At 34.7% G+C, this 22,081-nt stretch overlaps 1 protein-coding gene across 1 annotated transcript; it reads left to right on the top strand.

Annotated features, from left to right (window-relative positions):
- Positions 1 to 418: 418 nt before the first annotated feature.
- Positions 419 to 21,010, top strand: LOC128993045 (trafficking protein particle complex subunit 10-like). Its single transcript, XM_054416798.1, has 22 exons — positions 419 to 635; positions 1,074 to 1,285; positions 1,765 to 1,958; positions 2,574 to 2,769; positions 3,348 to 3,459; positions 3,981 to 4,168; positions 4,426 to 4,539; positions 5,228 to 5,320; positions 5,439 to 5,612; positions 6,605 to 6,837; positions 6,987 to 7,093; positions 7,534 to 7,771; positions 8,183 to 8,311; positions 8,993 to 9,119; positions 9,735 to 9,947; positions 11,971 to 12,153; positions 15,367 to 15,597; positions 16,130 to 16,297; positions 17,221 to 17,398; positions 18,277 to 18,414; positions 19,220 to 19,333; positions 19,912 to 21,010. Exons 1-21 carry the CDS (start codon positions 419 to 421, stop codon positions 19,324 to 19,326), a joined length of 3,552 nt encoding a protein of 1,183 aa, XP_054272773.1. The 3' UTR covers positions 19,327 to 19,333; positions 19,912 to 21,010.
- Positions 21,011 to 22,081: the final 1,071 nt, after the last annotated feature.

The following is a 22,081-nucleotide window of genomic DNA, read 5'->3' as shown; positions in this document are numbered from 1 at the left end:
CCTGCTGCTGTCACACACAGAATGAGGCGTGACACGTCAAGTAAAAAGTTTAGCCCCTTAAACCTGAAAATTAATATAGGATTTTTGATTTCTGAGCCTTGAGCCGATTTAGCAAACTTTTAAATTGGACTTTATACTTGGGAGCAGAATAGAAAACAAAATTCAAACAGCCATACCTCCAGAAGAGTGTTTTTTGAAACCCTTTAGATATGAACGTTGGCCCTGTATTTCCTCAGTTATCAATACCAAGATAAATTATTATTTATCCAACCACTGTAGTAATATCACTACTTCACTACGACTTGTATCTAGTCGTATCAAAGGGTGTGTATAAATTGTTACTGTACAGTCTTATATGTAAATTTTATCGGTTGTAAAATAATCCTTATCAAAATTTGCCCGAAAAGGAATAAATCACATGACCGCGCATGCGCAGAAAGTTCTGCCCGGCATCGACTTGCCTCGGGGCATAATTTTGGAGAGCTTCGCATTTTGCCCTGCGGGCGCCCAGGGGCGTCTTTTTGACTTGCCCTGCCTCGCCCGGTCCTGTGTGTGGTGCTCCATAAGAGCCTGTGCAATTCCCGTCGCACAAGACGCCCTGGGGCAAAATGCCCTGTCGCGCCCCGCCCCACCCGGTTCTGTGTGTAGCCGGCCTTAAGTTATGCCTAATTGTTCCCTCACATGATCTGGTCAATACTGGTTTAATTTGACTAGGTTCTTGAAGAAATCTCAAGAAATTGCTCATATTACTATAGGCCTACTCTTTCAAACAATAATTTAATGTTTGTTTCATTAAGGTTTAATACTTTTGTGGCCTATGTTTAAATGTGCACAAATTATGCTTTAGTTAATAGCCAGCGACTTCATAAGTCGGCAAACGAAGCACACAAATTCACATTCATATCTCAAGACAGATTAAAATCCTTTTCCACCCATTTGTCCTTCTCACATTACCTAACTCTGAGGCCTATAAATTTAAGTGACTAAGAACAGTAGGCTGTCACTCGAGAAATAAATCCATGAGAAATCGTTATCAAAGTATAAGTTAGGTTAAATTTCTCTTTTAGTTTCAGGAGACAAAGATCTATTTAAAAATTTGGAACCACTTCTAACTTCAGCTCTGCCTCAAGAGCCAACTGAATGGAGACGTTCCTATGGTCGGATAATCAAATCTGTACATGTTCCTGCAACATTTGTGCCATTCAGCAAAGATATCCTGCCAAAAGAGGGAGATTATCGTCTTATTCACCAGCCAATCTTCCATACCTATTGGACACAATGTCCTGTAAGTAGCCTAGGCATTAGCATACCGGTATTTTTAAAAATTACTTAGAATGGAAAGTGTAAATCTATGTGTAAAAAACTTAGGTTTGATTAAACAATAGGCCTACCTATTGGTTCAGTAACCAAGTTAAAACAATTCACTTTAAAATTACTGAACCTATGCTTTGTGTATAGTCAATGGCTTAACTAAATAATAAAACTATTTGTTTGAAAACTATTCAGATCTTAAAATTGATTGCTAAGAATATTGTTTTTGATTTGCCGCCATATGGAATTTACATGTATAAAATGTAGGTCCTACCTACTCTCTTCCTACCAAGAACGACCTCTAAAAGATCCACTTTACTGCACCTGTAGATTCTTCAGATCATTGATATCTTGCTAAGATTTTAAAAATAACTCATAAAAGCATTTCCACCCAGAAAAAATAGACCTAGGTCTAATCACTTTAAGTAGGTATTATTATGTTAATTTGTACAGGATGTTGAAACATACAAATCAACTGGCAAGGAGGGCATTGAGTCTTGGATGAAGATACTGAATCAAAATAACATTAGTGATTGGATGATTGTGCTTGTGGAGACTTATGATTTCCGGCGAAGCAATAAACTGATTCCAAGAACTACTGTATTAGACAAGATAAGAAGCGATTTTGGCTCAAAACATGCAGACAGGTGGGAATCACAATTTATAGTATTCTCTTGTTTATTTGTTATCACCTGTTTCCCCTAACTTACCAGAGAGTCGATGATGAAGGCCAATTACTATATGAATTTATCTGGATGCAACGTCCAACCTTCTTCCTTTTTGTCTTGAATCACATAAAAAAACATAAAAACAAATATAAATATAATATGTTTTTAAAACATAAAAATATCGTGGACTACATAATTGACAGGTCCATCAATTTTGTTTGGAAGGTAGGCCTAACAAATTAAATCCCAAAATTACAAAGTGCTCCGGCTGCAAATTTTTTCCTTTTTAAAAATTTTTATTGATAATATTGTAGTAAACCTCTGATCACATCTGAAATAGGTAGGTAATTGACAGCTAAACCATTATACTCGGATGTTTAACTCCCAGGAGAAACATTTTTGTGCTATATATGATCATGCAGACAATTTCTTTTCCATATCAACAAATTTAGTGTTTTAATAAATTTTTAGTGTCCTTGATTCATACAAGTCAAGTTCTGCCAGTTTTAAAACATGTGACAAATCAAACTTGTAATTTGTTGATAGTGAATGAATCAATTTGATGTCTGATTAATTTATAAAACTATGTTGCAGGTGTTTATCAGTAATCAACCCGTTAAAGTCAGAGTCGAGATCCGCAGGGTCATGGAGAGGGTTGCTAGTAAACTTCAGGTTACTCTTGTTGTTTGCGTACGATAGAGCATTGCTGCGGTTTGAAGAGATTGTGCGAGAACAGCGGGAGAAGAGAAACCAACCTGGGTGGAGTTTTTGCCAGTATTTTCTCTTACAGGTATTGGCATAAAAAATTGAAATGCATATTATGACATAACTATTACTGTTTATGAAAGTTTAGACTATTTAGAAAAAAAAAATTACTGCCACTTAAACAATCAACCTTAAGTCGCTGGTGCTGTATTGGCCTCATGTATTAAAATATCAAACAGCACTCTTCCCCCCTCACCTAAGCCTAGACTCTGTTGTATTGTAAATTGTAAATTTGCTCTGTCATGATAGATATTTATATATATTTCATTTTATTTTGTGTTTTTCTGCGCCTGGAGGGCAATTAATTTAAGTTTTCTGAAAGGAAACTGTCTAATCCTTGGTCTTGTTAACTATCTAATGTAAACCTTAAGTTAGAAATAGATAGTCCAATGAAAAGGCATTTGGGTCCAAAATAAGTCTTGCCTGAGATCAAACCAAGACCCTCAGATTTGAAGGTAGATAACGACTCCGCTATCCTGACAATATTATTGGCTGGCTATAAGGGTTTTTCTGACATATTTGAGAACAACATCTACTCTGTAGATTAGTTAGGCCTATTATTAATTTATTCCATAATTAATCAATCATTACATTTCATTACAGGAAGAACTTGCATTTGTGCTGGAGATGCTTGGAGTATATGAAGAAGCTCTTGTTCAATACGATGAGTTGGATGCACTTTTCACTCAGTTTGTTTTAAACTCTAATTTGGGAGGTTCGTATAAAAACTGTAGGCCTACTAATTTTATTTTTGTACGATAGTGTTGTTTTGGAATTTTAATTTTTGAAACCTAGTTTTTACAAAAAAAGAAGGATATATCTACAAAGGCTTAATTGAGTCTACTTTTTGTTGTATTTTAGTCAGATTTGTTTACACAAGCTTATATACATTATTTAAAAGACAAAGATTCTAGCCTAATGCTCAATTATTTGAGAAATCTACTTTAGAGCACGGTACATGATTTAACTTAAATTTAACCTTAAATAATCTAAAATATAAAATATCTGGGAATGCATTTCGCTAGAAGCTTTTAAAATAGGAACCAATTTTTAGTTTTGAATAGTTACTCTTATAAATACCACTTATAAACACACCTTAGATTCCTCCATTTTCTCAAAGCAATGTTTTTTATTGGTCCAATGAAAGGTCAGTCAATTTACTCTCAATATATTTTATCCAACCACAACTTGTTACCATCCTCTAACATTTTAATAACGGAAATGTTATCATCACAGACACACCGAAGTGGCTGAGTGGGTTTCAAGCAGCAATAGACCAATGGCCTGGCCTCAGCTTGTCAAAGACAATAGACGTGGAAGCGAGAAAGAAGATTCAACAGAGCGACATCTCGTTGTTGCAGTTCCGAAGTTATCTTTTCTCTCGGCAGTGCTCAATACTCATGGCTACTTGTAAACCTTGGGAGGCAAGTGTATTACAAATCTGTTTATGTATATTTTAAACACAGCTGACTCTCGATTGTCTTGCACTTAAAGGGGTTTGTTAAATTAGCCTACCAAAAATAATACTAAACTTAGCCTAACCGATAAGCAAAAAATAACTCCTTATTCTGAACTCTTTAACTATTAGGTGTTAAAATTAAACGGTGTGCAAAAACACTCCTTAGTAGCCTATGTGATTTTTTTAAAAGTTTTCTAACACTTAACATTATTTGCATCACAGATAGCCCAGCGATGTTTACCGTTCCTTCACAACTGCATCAACGAGCTACGCATTCTCGAGGTGGATAGTCCAGAGGGCGCCGTCGCCTCTTGGATCTTCCTTTGTTGTCTTGAGGTATTTCAATTCTTACTGAAATATAATGTTATTGTCTACTTAATAGGTTATTTTTACGAGTTGAAACTTTTTACTCTAGACTATACAGTATGATTGTTATACTAGAGAATGTAATAAAAAACATATTCGTTTACCTAAGCTAATTTTCAAATAGCCACATATATCAGCAGATAAAGGTTGTTTAAATAAATGCCTGTTAATGTCTGCCAAAGTGATACATTGCTTTGATTGGTTACATAATTTTAAACTTACAATGACTATGGATTGTTTTGTTCAAGGAAAGGCTTTAGGCCAGTATTTTGAATTATAGAATAATGAAGATTCAGCTAGCTTACATGAAGAAGTGTAGGTAGGCCATAGAGACACTGAACAGACAATATTTTGTCTCTTGGGGGACTTTATCAAGTGTAGAGTAAGTGATAGAGAATTGACCATGTATATTCTATGGCCTACCTACATTTCTCCATGTAAGCTAGCTGCTATCCTCCTTTTCTACAATGACTCAGGTTTGTAAGACTGATTAAATGTTAAATGAGAAAACAGGGAATGTTATCTTTGCTGAGAAACATATTTATTTATATTAGGGAATATATGTTACTGTATATTGTCATCATAGTTTGTTTAATATTCTCTTGTTTACTGTTTATTACCATGAGATTAATATAAGTCAAATATCATTGTAATATAGGTGCTGGATACTTGTGCCAGGTTCAACGACACAAGTCAAGTCGCCGCTTATTCTCTCTTCACAGCCACACTCTGGGCCTACGCTAGGGACAAGGTCAGTATCAGTTTAGTTTTCAAACTTTATCACAATTTCAATACATCAGAGCCTGAACTACTAGCTCCTTTAGTTAAAGAGTTTGTTGTTGATGTAATGTCATTTTTTGTTGTAACAGCTGACAGAGCTGGGTCAGCTGTGTGGACTGATGCCAGGTGTTGAGATCACAGGAGAACACTTGCACACTGTGGTGCTGCTGTCCGCTGGCATCGGGGACACTCCAACCAACACCGCGGCTGCAAGACTACGGCAAGCTCTCTCCTCCAAGGAAGCCTTCAAGAAGCAGTACCTGGTACGAACATTGTGTTATACCATAACAAACATATAACTTATACAATTTAGTAGTAGACTGTTGGTTTGTGGTATCATCCCATAATCTGTGTTATTTGGTTTCCAAGTATAGTATATACAACTTTGATTAACCGTCAAGGTCAATATTGTTGTTCGTTATATAAAAAAATGTGTATATTTCTTTATTTTTACTGTGGGTACATTAATAAGTACATTAATACTGTATATGGAATTATGAATTTTCATATAGGCCTATTGTTTTTCTATTTCAGGCTAAATCTAGTTGTTCAAAGGTTCATTGCGGACATTTTCCATCACGATGGTAAAAAACAATACACAATGTTTCGGGATCTGGTTTTAGTTGTAATGTGTTGGATAAGTTTTTCACCTTAGGACGGGATCAGATTCCAGATCCTGAAACGTTGTGTATTGTATTTACCATCGTGATGGAAAATGTCAGCAATAAACCTTTGAACAACATTAACTCACCATCACCAAAAATGAATTTAAAACAAAGAATAAATCTAGTTGTCATCAGATTTTTATTTTTATTTAAGGCTTGTTGTAAAATAGTAGGCTGAAATATCTCTAAACATATCCTCTTTTACTTAAAATGGTTAACAATACCTGCATATGGTAGCCTAATCCTTTGTTGCTGTTTTGGCAACTAGTTTCAGTTCCTCTGAACCATCATCAGGCCTCAAGGTATTCACTTCAAATATTCTAATGTCGTTAACAGAGTTCAATAAATAAAACATATACGACACAGGATAACATAGAACGGACACTTGTTTACAAAAAACACGAAACACACGAAGGGACATTGACAGAAATTATTGTGACCGGGCTGAAGTAAAGTCTGGACTAACTAACTAATTGCCAAAACAGCAACAAAGTATTACTATATGCAGGTATTGTAAACCACTTTAAGTATAATACAGTAATCCGGAGGCTAAACAACTATTAGAAAATATCCTCTTTTCTGTATTTCAGGAACTATCAGAGCTAGCGATCAGCACATACAAGCTCATTGGTCGGGCCCGTTGTGCCCATGACATCGGTAAAAATCTTTCAAGTTTCTACAAAAAGTTAGGTGACTTGAACTCGGCCTCAATGTTTCTGAGGAACTCTTTACACTGTTATGTTGAGGACGGTTGGCATCAACTGGCTGCTCAAACTAGGATCGAACTGGCTTCCTGCTACCGAGAACTGAAAGACTGTAAAAGGTATTGTTGACATGCTTAAACTTTTGTCCTATTTCATAAATCTAAACTTATGTAAGAGTTAGTGTCCTATGTTAATATCTTATTTTTACTAAGAAAAAAATAATTGGTCAAATATCTCTTTGAGTCTAATAATGTGTAACTTTTTGTAGGTATTGCAAGACATGTGCTTCCATTGCTTCAACGACTCATTTAGATTTAGAAACAAGAATGTTTTATTTTGATGAAATGAAACGGTTATTAGAAGATCACAAGTCAGGTAAATGTGGTATTTAATATCGTACTACAACTAAGGTGAATTGTCTTTAGGAGTACATACTGCCATAACAGCCACAGAGCATGTGCATTTTAAATTAAGAAACACAGTGAATGTTTTTAGATATCAGACTTTATGGAACTTTAGAAGTCGCTACTCATATACTTCTACTAGATGTACCATAAGCCCTGAATCATTGGTTTGTTTACAGAGTTTGTAAAGAACCTAGGGGCATGTGCTAATACTACTAGAGAAACAAAAACGATAACATATCTAAACCTACCTGGACTATACAACCATCCACATCTACATTGTAAATGAAATATTCCCAATATATCCATTTGAATGAATGAATGAATCCTTTATTATTTCATTACTGTACATCAGTTACAATGGTACAAACAACGATTTCTGAAATATTTACAACTGTATTTTTTTCACAGAGCCACAATGGACGTGCAGATTCTCCGAGAGTTTTGCACTGTCGAGCATCAGAGTGCAAGTCCTGGAGATGGAGGATGTGGTGGAGGCGACTGTGGTGTTACGAAGTAACTTACCAGGTGACATCGCCTGTCCGTACATTCAGATAGCCACTGAGCCTTCCAAGAAAGAGCCCAACATTACCAAGAAAACAGCCAAGGAAGATACTGGGGAGAGTAAACCGGATAAACTGGTTTCTTGGTAAACATTTATTTGGATTTTATGTAATGTTTGTTGTTTAAACCCCAAGATTGCTTAATTAACTCTAACTGGGTTTGGTACCCAACGTGGAAACATTGAATCTGGAAACATGAATGGAAAATTTTCAACCATAAAAACACATGGATTTATTTTTAATTTTTGCAGTTTGAGTGTCTCTATCTCCTGCGTTTTGGGACTCTTTCAAAACAATTATGGCCAAACCTTTTAAAAATATCTGTAGCCTTAGTATATTACTAAAATATTGGCCAAACTCCATAAATCCAGTATTGCAAAATGTTTAAACTACTATATAATATTATTAAAAAGATTAAATAGGCCTATCAAAAATAAGTAAGTATATATTTTAATTTTACTATAAAGCTTAAGTAAAAATGTATTCAATCGTTTAAGGGTGGATTTTGAAGAACTTAAGTCGACATCGCAGAAAGCACCCTTGGTGGAGAAATTTGATTACAAGCAAGACAAGAGCTTAGCTCAAGCCAATGTTGCGACACGCTTCCAGAAATCAGCTTGTTTAAGGTTTGTTGCTAGCTTACACACTCAGAAGTTGTAAGTTATGTAGGAATTCTTACTATTTCCATGAACTGTGACAAGAGTTGATACAGTCCCACAAATTCAGCGTAATGCAGACCTCAGAAGAGAGCCGAGTTTGAAAATTCAAATATTGGAAAAGATGGTAAAAAATTAAAACTGAGACCTAAATAGAAACTAGTACATTTTCCATTTCTTTTTCAAATCTTGTAGTACAATAGTAGGCTCATTGCAAACCTCGAGACTCGACCCTCGTCTAAACTGTTAAAAATGATTGTCTTAACCTTTAGTAGCTTAAACAATACTTTTTAGGGAGTGATACGTCCTTCATTCATCCCATCTGATTTATTCAAAGCTAGACAAGGGGTGCTTTTGTGAACCACATTTTGAAGTGATATGTGATCATAAGTACCGTGATTTGTTGGGACACAAGACATGTGGTATTATAAAAGTTAAGTCATCTTATAAATGTTCCAGCCTCTTTCCCCATGGCTCTTTATGGGATTTAGTACTCGAGTCCCATCTGGGTTCAAGCATTATGCATTTCCTCTACTATATGTAAAAAGCCCTCAATAAGCTAAAGGTGAAATTTCACACAATCTTGATATGATTGATATAGAAAACTTGTTTCTTGCAATCATATTTTTAATACTGTATATAATTTAACAGGCGGCAAGACAGTCAACTGAGGCCTACCAAAATAGTCACCATAGCGAGAGCCGATTACACTCATTCCTTGAAAACTACAAGTGTTACCTTGAAACCTGGGAAGAATGAAATAGTTCTGAGAGCAAAGGTAAGATCCACTCTCTTTTTATCTCACCACCTAAGCTTTTTGCTTTTTCACCAAGAAATTGCTCTGGCAGGAATTGTAAGTTGGGAGTATGAATTTTATAATTACTAAGTATTTATCTCGCGGCAATTCATTTTAACATACTGACTTGTACCTTATTTTAAAATAAAAAAATGTTTTGGACAATGAATTGATCTGAACAAATTTACTTATTTTTTTTAGAGGTCACGGTTATTCCTGAGCTTTTAGTTATGAGAACCTGGTAAACAAACTTATATTTTTATTTTTAACAAATTTCTCCTATAGGTAAGAAGTTATTACTGTAGATGGCATGGGGAGATCTAGACTTGGGTCTGGTTTACTTTTTTATTTTGATTTCCCCCAGATGCCAAAACCACTATTCGTTCAAGTTTGTATACATATGCAGATGTTTATGATTTTTCTGTCACTGCAGAAGATGTTGGCACTTCTTTCCTAAGAAACTTGATTTTTGTCCGAGAAAGGTCCACAGCTCACTCCAAGCAGTATGGCAAGCTATCTAAAAAAAGGTTGTAGGTATTGCGAGGAAAACTCCCTCTGTTGAAAGTCATGTAAGAGTTGAAATTTTCTATTTTACAGACTGAACAGCCAGGAATGTTTAAACTGTGCCAGTTATGTGTGGGCTTGCCTGGGTTGGAGTTTTTATCAGATTGCATCAAGCCAAGGTTAAAATACGAGGTAGTCGACATGCCAATAACCACAAGACTGATCAAAGGAGAAAAGGATCTCTTGGCAGGACTTCCTCAAACACTAGTCGTCAACATACACACAGGCAGCAGACACATACCTCATGTAAGTATTAAGGCTTGTAGTTAAAAGTATAGATGAATCCCAAGAATCTGGTGAATTAAATTGAATGAGTGACTTGTTCTGTTCAATTCAAATTGTCTTTAGTCATTGAGTAGGCTTTACATTGAACAGTGTCAAATATAATTCTTGTTTTAAAAGAATCCCTACTGATAGGTACAGTAGACTCTTGATAATTCGAAATTGGTGGGCCAAGCATATAAATTTGAATTATCAAGAGTTTTGAATTATCAAGAGTTCGATTTATCGGGAGAAAAATAAACCATTCGAATTACAGAGAGTTCATTTGTTTAATACATACAAAGGTACAGCACGTTACAACGAATAAAACATCATACCGTATTTTAGTACACTTTTAACAATCAACAGCTTATTTTTCAGTTACTGTAGTTGCAAAGAAATCTGTTATTTAGCGCTATATATTTCGACGTTTGTGCTCAAGGAGATGTCGCGCAATATAGAGATCGGATTGCCAACTTAGAAAAACAAGTCAGCGAACTAACTCTGACTACTGCTCTAACTAAACAAACATCAAAACGTCCAACACTAGCCTACCATGGGAACAGGATGTACTGTACTGTATAGTTTCCTGTTATAACAGGAAGAGATCACTTCGAATTATAGAGTGTTTTGCCGACTAAACTTCGAATTACTGTGTGACTTTGATTTATAGAGTGTTTTTTCGACAAAACTTCAAATTACAGCATGACTTCGAATTATAGAGTGTTAACCGACGAAACTTCGAATTACTGAGTAACTTTGAATTATAGAGTGTTTTTCCGACGAAACTTCGAATTACTGCGTGTTACAAATTGACCTGCCCTCTATTTGGACTTTGAAATACCGAGTGTATCAAAATGCATGGTAAAAATTTGAAATATTGAGAGATTCTCTATGGACTGAGCCTTCATTTTGAATTATCGAAAGTTTTGAATTATCAAGTGTTTGAATTACCAAGAGTGGACTGTATAAACATAAACAACAATACCCCCGCCGCAGCAAACCTGCAGACTAAGCAAATTTCCATTTGCCTGAATTGATATACAATTAAATCTATTTAAATAACATTAAGTTAAACGAGTACCTAGGTTTGTTGCTACAGGGAGGCTAATAAAAAGTGTGTTTTTTAGTAAAATATTAATAGCTTAGTATAAAATAAATAAATTTGCCAAGTTTGATCAAAATAAATCCATAAACAAGCAAAATATAACATTTTACAATATTCTCCATAAGAATAACATGGGAATTTTAAATTTGAAAATTGTTGAATTATTTCCGTAACCAATAACCACACAAAAACACTTCAATATACTAAATTATTTGTCTTTTTAAGCTCTTTAAAATGGTCTAGAGAGAAATTGGGTAATTTTGTGTTTTGATGGTCAAAAATGAGAAAACCCAATTTTTACCCCATAAAACCCCCCGTAAAAACCTGTTACCATCGTCCGATCACGCTAGTTCACGAATTCATTCAAGTTTATCTTGCCTTACCCTTCAAACTAAATTTCATCAAAATCAAACAAAAATTACTCAAGTTCCTCAAGTTGAATGCGATGTTCACAGACACACACATCACTGATCAACAATTAATTATTGTTTTAGCAATTCCCCATTCCTTTACCTTACATCAAAGAACGCTAAGTAAAAATGTAACCATTTATTAGAAAAAGAGGATAGCGTAACTAGCTTAGACTCCTGGGGCTAATTTTTCCCTTATTTGTCTCTCCTTCAACCTACTCTTTAGAGAATTACTATATTAGGACGAATGCTTTGTTTTATGACTTGTTTTGTTATTATGTCTCTATTAGCCCCTGGACTCTTAACTTTCTCAGGTAACCTAACTGAACTTTATCACCTTTAAAAATCCTAATCAGCCACTTGGTTTATCTTTTAAAAAGTAGGCCCTAACAACCTAAGTTAGCACTATATCGGTTGTTATAGGTTTTTTTACTTCGCAAGATAAATTGTTTTCCCCAGGATTTTGTTGATGTTTGCAATGTGTTCGTAGAGCTCCGTTCTTCGTTTGCACACCACGGCAGGCTTGACACTGCAGCTGACAGAGACTGATACGCCAAGTAGACAACTGGACATTGCTTTACCTGCGGCACCTCCGTTCAAGACGCTAGAGTTGCCTATCATAGTTTTTGCTGAGTTGGCGCCGCAGCGGGACAGCTCGCCTATAGACCATGTGGTCAGTATTAAAGTTTTTTGGTTAACCTCCAAGGCTAATTTATAGCCTATCCAACAAATCGCACAGTGGACTAATATTGTGAGTTTTCATACACTGCTCTATGGACCAAGGTCCCAGACATATTGTACTGTAGGAATTTCATATTTTTTAAAATTATTATTTCTGTAAATAGACAGGAGTTTTGATTGCAGATTTGTTGAATTATAGGACGTATGATGTGTAAGATAAATATGTCCAAACTATACTTCATAGGAAGATCTTTGAAGAAAATTCACTAGGGGTCTGCGGTGCACCGAAAAAGTCGGTACGGTACAAGTTTAATTACCGTCATCGGTTCGGTACAGCATTTTACACGGTACAAATTCGGTTCGGTACAGCCTATTATAATAATAAATTACTTTCAGTTTACTATCGTAGTCAACGGCAGTTGGTTCCGAGCACATAAAAGTCTTATCAGATGTTTGTTTACGATCTTCATACTTTATTACTAGCGTGATGATGCAATAAAAAACCCATTAGCAGTCCCAAATCCATTAACATTTTATCACGACAATAATTGTTGTATTGAAGTACTTCCAAGAACTGTTGAGTTTTATCACTTTTATTTCTTTACGACTTTCCCCAATTCTGTTTTATCATAAAAATAATAGTTTTATGATGACTGTGTAATGTTATCTCTAACTTAATCAGTATTTTTGTGAATATTGAATTTGCCGCTGGCCATTGCCTACTGCCATAAAACTGTTTATGGCTACATATTAAACTTGTAACAAATCTACAATCTTATTTTATAAATTAAATATTTGTTATGGATATTTTATCTTTCTATTGACGACCATGGATATATACAAACTTTTGTCGTAATTTTAATTTCAACATCAAAATACAATATTGCACAATCGTGATATTTTAGGCCATTGACCTTTATTATGCATCCGGTATTGCTGATTCAGAAGAGAAGCACGTTGATAAATTATAAATTGATATTCCCGTAGTTAAAAAGAATTATTTTATAAACCTATAAAACAAAATCATAAAATCTTACATAAAGATAACAATAACGGAAATTGTAAAAAGGGTATAAAGATAACAACGTCATTCTTTCTCTTTGTTCTTCTATTTCTTGGGTTTCCCTTCATCACGCATTCAACAAGTTGCCATGGTTACTAATCACCCATGTCGTTATCAGCTTTTGTGACATAGCGCACAGCAGGGGGTAAAACTTGACGAAAATCGGTAAATTTTTACCTATTATTTAATTACCAATGAATGTACGGTACTACTTTATTGGTATTTGGTATTGTATAAATAATCGGTCCAAATGGCAGATTTTTGTCAAATTTTACACCAAATTTATTGAAATTTCAAGGTGAATATTAATAAAACAATTATTACCAAATATTTGTATTCATTTAAAAGATTGATTTGTGGTATTGGGTTCCCCACTGAGTGCAGCCGAGCAGCACTAATGAGGGTCGGACCTTCTTGGGGCTGAACAATAGACGGCTTATCAGACCCTCCCCTCCCCCGTGGTCTGGAGAAAGCATGTAAACAAACTATTGCACAAGCAAGCGTGCGTGACTTGACATTGAGCTGCTTCAACTATAATTTTGTCAAATGAACTGTGATGTTTCAAAATCAAAAACAATAATTTAGGACCATACTGCTTAACAATAATGGACTGCAATTATTGTTGAACATACAATCCATTTTTAACAAACTAAGATTATACGATTCAAATACAATTATAAAAATTATCTTGGTATGTTACTTGGGGTAATGAAGTTATGTAGGCTAGTGTAATTCTCGGTTCATCAAGGTTCTACTGAATTATGTTTGGCAGTGAATAAGTGTGGAATCCAATTTATAAATTCAGGGATACACACCTTTTACACAGTTATAAAGTCTAATTGCCCAACATCAAATCTTACTCTGTGATAATCCAAATTTTAGTTTCAGAAAAAAACTTTGCAAGAATTGTATCCATCTTATAACTTAACTAGTTTTGAAGCTGATAAAAAAAATGGTCTTTGCCATTACTTCATCATAACCTCCAGTTTTTCATTGTCATCTGCTGTGAACAGCTGGCAAAACTACACTGTCTTCTACTGAATGCTTTTATATGTTTTTAAAATAAAAAAAAAACAACTAGACATTGTGTTGGTTGGAAATAATTTATCAGTTTTGTGAAATTATCTTGTCAATAAAATTTGTTTCAAACATGTTTGTTCATAAAAACTCTCATCCTATTTTTAAACTACTTTATCATGGCTATTCAAAGTATCTCAGAGTAAAATAGGTAAAGCCTTTATCTCAACTGTGATTTTTCTTGACACAATCCTCGTAGTAGTAAAAGGTTTTGTTTTAATAATATGTGGTACAGTAATTGTTGTTAGAAAACCATGAATGTAGGATACTATTCATTTTCATAGTAATGTCTATGTATTAAAGTTAAAAATAATGGTTTGGATACAGTTCTGAGAAGAAAACCGCAAAAATACGGGTAGCCGCGTACCGTACCGATTTTGTACCGTGAAACGAACCGTACCGACCTTAAATTTTCTGTACCGCAGACCCCTAAAATTCACCAATTACAGAAAGTTTTTTTTTAATGGGCACCATTCAATAATTTACCTACATAAAATATTTAAACAGGTACTGGTATATAAAATTGATAAAAATCTTCAGTCTTTCCTCTTTATATTATTGCCTTCCCATTTGGACTATGGACAGCAGGTTTATAATATGAATAAGTTCAATCACATATACCGTAAGGCACTTGCTCTAGAAAAGCAACTTAAAAAAAAGTATCTACTGTTCATTGGAAGTTGTCTTTTTATATACCTCCTTTTCTGAAGAGCTAAATCAAGACCATTCAACTGCGCGATCTTCTCATACGTTTTCTGTCTAGCTAGGAGCGCTAGTAACGGAAACCAAAAATGAATGCAACTAAAATTTAATATTGGACCGGCACAACAGGTTGACATAGTTTAGTCGATCTCTATCAATGCAGAGTTTACAGTAGATCAATCTTTATAAAGCTGTACTGTCACTCTGACCGGAGTCATACAGAACCTCTGCCAGTATGGCATGACTCCAATCGGAGTTGTCGGCAGCAAATATTTTAAATATGCATTCTTTATCTGTCTCAACTTGAGCCGTAGTATAAATCAATGCTGATTGTGAAACATTATTTAAATGATTTATTTACAGATCACCCTGAGGTGTCCATGGGTAGAGGATGAGAAACCTCTCCTGCTACAGTTTCAACCTCCGTTCCTCACAGTGTCTAGGCTCCATACTGCCTACCTACACAAGTTCATACACGTGTCTGTGGTGGGGTTGAGTGACCGACTGTTACAACTGTCTCAACCTCAGTTGGTCGCTACTTCCACCTGCCCCGTCCAACTTGTCTCTCACAACCCCACGGAAGGCCAACGGCTGGTAAGTTAAGCACCTGGCTTTGACAAATGTTAGTTTGTAAAATCTCTTAGGATTGAATGGTTTTTTGTTGGTCAAATTGAATCTATAACACAGAACAACAAGAAATTTTGATTATAATAAGTTACACAAATAAAAAAGTTACATCACATAAGGAAATAAGCACAGCATTACCTAAGCAAGGAATGCGCCTGGTCTAAGCGTGTACTCAAATGCCTTCAATATGAGAGGCGCAACTATTCCTATTTTTGAACCCTCTAAACTTAAAAGCTACTAAATCATATATTTTTGACTTTCTTAAATTCACTAGTTTCACTGGGTCCAAAGGATAGTCTCTTTAAAAAATTGAAATAATATTTTCAGACCTAGCGAACTGAAATATAAAATTTTGATTGAGCTTCTAAAGATGATCCATCAAGAGAGGGCCATGAATAAATTATAATTATACAAGTGATATGTACATTTTTATGTAATTTATTAAACCCCAACTTTGGTATTGATCGTAAGTTGTCAGTTTGACTGATTGTTTTGACAGTTTGTTAGCTCTGACAAGCGAGTAGCGTTTATGTGGGAGCTACAGCCTGACGACTCTCCGAGTACTCCTCCGATACGCACTGAGTTTACTGTACAGTACAAACCTCTCACACCTGACAACTCCCCCCACATCACCTACAAGTGCCCTTTTGACATCATTAACTACAAGGTAAGAAAACACATTAACTAAGAAGGAATGGATCTAGATGCACAACTAACTCACCATATAAATTAGTACCAGGCAATTGTTAGCACAGAAAAAGGTCACACAATACAATCTTTTTGTGAGGATGCCACGCTTGCCCAAATGGAAAAGAGTCCAATCTGGCACAAGAGACACACAACTTTACACTGTACACAAACATTAGAACATTGCACTGTCCTGACAGTATTTTCAATCATTATGGGTTTAAGTTGTAGAAAGAATAGTATTCTAATATGAACATATAATTTGATATAAATGGTATAGTATGAATTAGGCCTGAAGACAACTCTACCACTAACTCAAACCTTCCTTAGTTGAAAAGTTGAAATTGAAATTGCTGTCAATATACTAATTTTTTTGTAAAATGTAAAATTTTGCGTTTCTTGTGCCAGATGGATTTACTTTGCCATCCAGGTAAGCTTGTTATTCTGACACAATCGTAATAACCTAGACCCTTGTGTTTTTTGCTAGATCTTTCACAAGACAATTAATTTGATGTTTTCCCTCCAAGAAAAATATGAACAGTCTGACAGGTCTTACAGTCTGAGCGGTAAGTTCAGAAAGAGTTCGTAAAATTTTTAAAACACTTGTTAAAACAAAACAAAATGTATACATTCTACAGTTACTAACCAGCTAGGTGAGTTAGTTACAACGAAAACAAAAACCCAAATATGAACTACTGATTTTCTCTGATAAACCAGCAAAATTATGAGTAAAAGATGAATTATTACTATAACCATTTTAGCTATTATTACCACTCACCAATTTTCAAGCAGGTTCAAACAAAGATAATAGTTTTTTTTTAATTAAAAACAAATCCATAACTCAATACAATATCAGCTCCTATGTTCATAAACTTGGTCAGCAAGCAGTGATGTATTTCGCAGACGCTGTTCATCGTGGAAGCTCGAGTGGAACCGACTAAGGACAGTGAGTTTTGTCGCGCCAGCACCGTCTGTCACCTGCACATCAGTGTACAGAGAGTGTGCGCCAGCAGTGATACTAGTCTGATGTACGAGGTGCTCGCTGACCAGACCATGTGGGCCATCTGCGCCAACACCGCAGGTGTGTACGGCGTCTAGTTAGTGGTATTGACTACGCTAGTGGCATTTCCAAAGGTATGACAAACCCTTAAGGAAACCATTTACTCCATTTAATTTTTTTGGATTTGATTGGGAAGGAACTCCTTTCTTTCGCGTAGAAGTCAGAGACGCTAACTACCAAGTGTCTTCTTAGTATGTTATTGTAAGTAAGTGTTTGATAATTTTGCACCAGTAGGCTAAAAGTGTTGTAAAAATAAATTTGCCCTGATCTACATCACATCAATATTTTATGGTCTGTTTGAACTGGGGACTGGGGGTCAGCTAGATGAACTAATTTGTGGTTTGGGACAGAATACCGTTGCTTGGGCCTAATATAGTGTCGTAAAAGGATAAAGGTGATCTACAAATGCTTGTGTTTTATGGCCACATTGTGTGTAAAGCATCTGTAAAACCGGAATTGGAAATAATTTTTATACCTATTTCTAAAATCTTTCCAATTGCAATAACTCTATGCACAGTTGTTTATTTTTAAAATGTTACCAGAACTTAATCCTATAAGAATTCCTAGCCTCTACTCTCTACACCTGTACACTTGTCCTCCATAATTCTCTAATTTCCTTATTCTCTCTCCTCTATTTTCGCTACAATCCAAGCAAAAGCAGTAGAGCAAAATTTATGCAGCAACAGATAATTTTGATATTTTCTTTAAAACATAGTTCCACATTTTAACAATTTCTCTTGAAGAAGAAGAAGAAAGAAAAACTTGGTGTTCCATCTCAAACCAAGCCATGCATAACCTCTGTTTACCATGATTGAAACACCATCTTAAGCTGCATAGATCGCTATTCAAGCATCGGTCTTTAGTCTTACATAGCTTTATATTTTATATTTCTGTTCCAGGTGTTATCAACGTAGAAGCGGGAGAGAGACAGTCTGTAACGTTGGATGTGATGCCCCTCATCAACGGATACCTCCCCCTCCCCCTGGTGCGGCTCTCCAAGTACATCCCTGCCGATGTCAAACTTTCCTCAGGCAGAGGTAAACTTCTTGTATGTTGAAAGTAGAAAACTAATTAACACCTTCTAAGAACATGCTACAGTGACTTTCTCATAGCATTGTACAGCAAAAAATGTTTAACAGATCGCTGGTTGAAGTACACAATTTTTCATGGAACTCGATGAGAGGAAAAGTAACCGCCTTTTTGGAAGAAGGTTTTTTTACTGTTATGAATTTCTCAATGACACAACATGGGTTCATAACACCCATGTCTTGTTTGCAGGATGAGATTTTCAAATATTATTGTATCAAATATTTTACGTCATTATGGTAAGTATACCTCTGCATGAGATTAAGAAGTAATGCAAGATCACTCCAGATAAAGGACTCAACAATTTCTGTTTGGTGATATACTGATACGAATGACTTAGTCACTCACTAACTGATTGGTGATTATTTACTAAGAAGTTATAGGTGATTTTACTATACTTTCTTCTGAAGAAGCCTCCTTGAAGGGCTGAAATATAAGGTTAATGCTGTTGTACACCTTTGTGCTATAAAGCCTGTGCCTGGAACTCTCATCATGGGCAAGTTATCTACATACCCATTCCTTATTATTTAAGAATAAGGAAGTAACATTGAGCACAAGGGCCTTGATTTTACAGTTTGTTTTAAGGATAGCAGGTTTAACTGAATTGGAAAGACTCCATCTGATGCAAGAAACACAAAGCTTAACACGTAAAAAAATTTCAGGGACACTGATCGCAGTTTCAACCAAGAAAGGTTTGAGTTGCAGAGAGGACACAATATATTGATGTTGAATATTGAGTGATTGTGTTTGTTATAGTGTTACACGCAGACTCGCACCCCAGGTCAGAGCCGTTCTCTCCTGGCCAAGTGTACAACTGCAGTAAGGGTAGTCAGGTCCATGTCATTGCCGCTGCCACCACATAGCAGTCAGGTGGGTGTACTCAGTCAAGTTAATACTACTGTATGCTGTCTTATTCATTTATATACTGTAGCGCACCTATTGTGGCGTAAAATTAGGCTACCAGGAATATTGATAATTGAGGAAATATTGACAAGAAATGTTAAGTCATATCACCCAGAATTTATTAATTCCAGGGAATTTTTTGGTTCACACCAATTATCTGCAATAGGATTAAAATACCCCTTTATACTTTGGTCTAATAAATTTAGGCCTTACTCAATTAATTAATTTGTTCATGTGTAAACTTATAGTTATTGTTATTTGAATTTGCCCTTTGTAATTGTTTATTTTTCAAGTTTTGAATGAATAAAAAGTGAATTATGATTGCTGAAGTCACTGTAATGCTACTGATATTAATATTATTTTTTCATCGATTACAATTAAAAGGGCAACAATGAGTTTACTTATTGCTGGAATTATGTCTCAAATTCAAGGAGTTGTAACTATATCAGAAAAACCACACACTGGCACCAAGTCCAAAACTTTTTAAGGGAACTTGTAGACAACTTAATTTATTTTACATAGTTGACTCTAACTATATGTTACAGAAAAGAAATGAGGAAACAGTTCGGGCAGGGGCAGTGGGGGTGTTGGCAATACTGGCAGTGCTAGTGGCAATGTTGGTAGCTCTGTTACCAGTGGATTCGTCAGTTTCAAGTCCTGGTTCCAACTGTAGCTAACTTCATCTTCTTCCCTCGTACCAACACAATCCAACACCAAGCACAAACTGTCAACGCTGCCTTCCGTTTTCTCATCACTATAGTAATGAAACAGTTGATTTCATACAGCTTTTTACACTTTTATATTCGTATAAAATTCTTGTACAAGCGACTATTATGAAAACCAAAGCAGACTTGAATCTTACAACGAACTTTAATGGTTTGAAATTGTATTTTAAATATATGTCATTGTATTTCAATATGTAGTTTAGGAACGTTCTTACCTTTTGTATGCTTTAACAGCGTTCAAATTATGTTTAAATTATTGAAATTAGTATTTACGTAAAGTTGAGTCTCTAAAATTTAGTTGTACGGTTGAAAATTAGGTTTGTATTATTTAGTCAGCCTTACTACAATGTAAAATAATCCAAAATAAATTTACAAACCTGAATTGTTCAAATTAGTTATGTAATTTTTTTCCAAAACAATAAATGATAGAGAACAGATGCTCCAAAATCAGCAATTTTATATTTTTAGCTTTGGAAATTATGAAGTAACCTGCTCCAACTAAAGGTCATCTAACTCGTTTTTTCACCTAAGCGATATCTAGTTTAGTTTGGGTGACAAAGGGTTAAAAATTACTAAATTTTCATAATCATTTTTAATCTTTATCATAAACTATGAATCACTGAGCTATAAAGCATACACAAGGTAATAAATACAAAAACTTTGTCATATCATAATCTAAACGTTTAACAGACACGCAATATTAGAGCAATCTTAATATTAAGCACCAATTTTTATTAGAACCCATTTGCTCCTGGTCTAGTTAACGGTCCCATGAAATGTAGTTTTTAATTACACATTTTAGATTTTTGTATGGGTTTTAGACAGCTAAGATGCTGGAGCAAATGATATGTGCAAATTTGTGATAAATTGTAAATTTGTAGCAATAATTCAATGTTAACTTGTACACTTGCTTCTGTTCATATTTGATGCATCGGCAGTTTTATAAATAAATAATCCTGTATTTTTTTGTTTGGAGATTATAATGGATTTAGAATCAAAATAATTATCAATTGATTATGAGTTTTAGAATAATGGCAAGCATGTTTTCAACATGTAAGGGAATATATGTACGTCCTTAACTTCATTTGTTAAATAAAAATACCTTTATTCAGCATGTACAAATGCAGTAAAAAAAACTTTATTTTATTGCATGCTTATTTTTTAGTATCAGAATGAGAATGTGTAAACAAAGAGATTAACAAAATTAACCGTAATTAATTTAACAAACTTTTAAGGGTTGAACCAATACAGATTTTAATTTCCCTAAAATTGTTACCAACTTTGGTTTGGTGCTCTTTCTGTCAGAATTAGTGTTTTAGAAATATGTTTTATCAACAACCACTCTTAAAACGTTTAGGACGCATAAAACGTCTTAAAGCATACAATTGCCTATTTGGTCAATCTTTGCCATTTTTACTTTATTTATAGCCTACCTGTAACTCTTGATTGTTTATTTATTATGTTTAGAGGTTAGGTTAAGTCATTATAAATTTAACTAACTAGTCCACATTTATAGGACAGTGCCAAACTGTATTATGTAAATAGTCTAATTTGGGAATCAATTTTAGAGGGCACTTGTTAAGGTGGTCAAAGAAATGTGTTTTAGGTGGTTAAGATATGAGTTTAATTTATCATTTTCTGGTTCGATTTTCCTCAGGAATATTCTTTGTAAAGACAAAATAGACAATTTAATTATATCTCTCTTAGTTTGTTTTTATTAGTTTGGTTTGTTGTAGCACATAAATTATTTTCTCAGGTAAAACAATCACAATAATGTTATGGCTTTGCTTAGTTGCACAATTATTGTCCCATAAAATATAGTAGAATACTATTTCCAATTTTGAAATAATTAACTCGTTTAAAAAGCCAATACTATTAATAATCTTGGTAACAAGTAAAGATGTATCATTCCTATGAGCACAAAACAAATGGGTGCCAAAACTATATTTGCTTACAATATATTGTTCAAAAAACTAATGGCATGCAATCA

This window comes from Macrosteles quadrilineatus, unplaced genomic scaffold (genome assembly GCF_028750875.1).
Source record: "Macrosteles quadrilineatus isolate MER2022 unplaced genomic scaffold, UCM_ALF_1.0 Scaffold_4__1_contigs__length_99947679, whole genome shotgun sequence".
In the NCBI taxonomy this organism is placed as follows: Eukaryota; Metazoa; Arthropoda; class Insecta; order Hemiptera; family Cicadellidae; genus Macrosteles; species Macrosteles quadrilineatus.
Note: the sequence above shows the minus strand (reverse complement) of the source record. Positions and strands in the feature narration are given on the sequence as shown.

What these genes read in the sequence shown, in the direction of transcription:
- LOC128993045 (XM_054416798.1), top strand. Translation starts at nt 419, where the DNA reads ATGACCGCGCATGCGCAGAAAGTTCTGCCCGGCATCGACTTGCCTCGG. An exon ending in CCTTCAAGAAGCAGTACCTG is followed by an intron (nt 5,613 to 6,604) that starts GTACGAACATTG and finishes TCTGTATTTCAG; the next exon opens with GAACTATCAGAGCTAGCGAT. An exon ending in CCACGGAAGGCCAACGGCTG is followed by an intron (nt 15,598 to 16,129) that starts GTAAGTTAAGCA and finishes TTGTTTTGACAG; the next exon opens with TTTGTTAGCTCTGACAAGCG.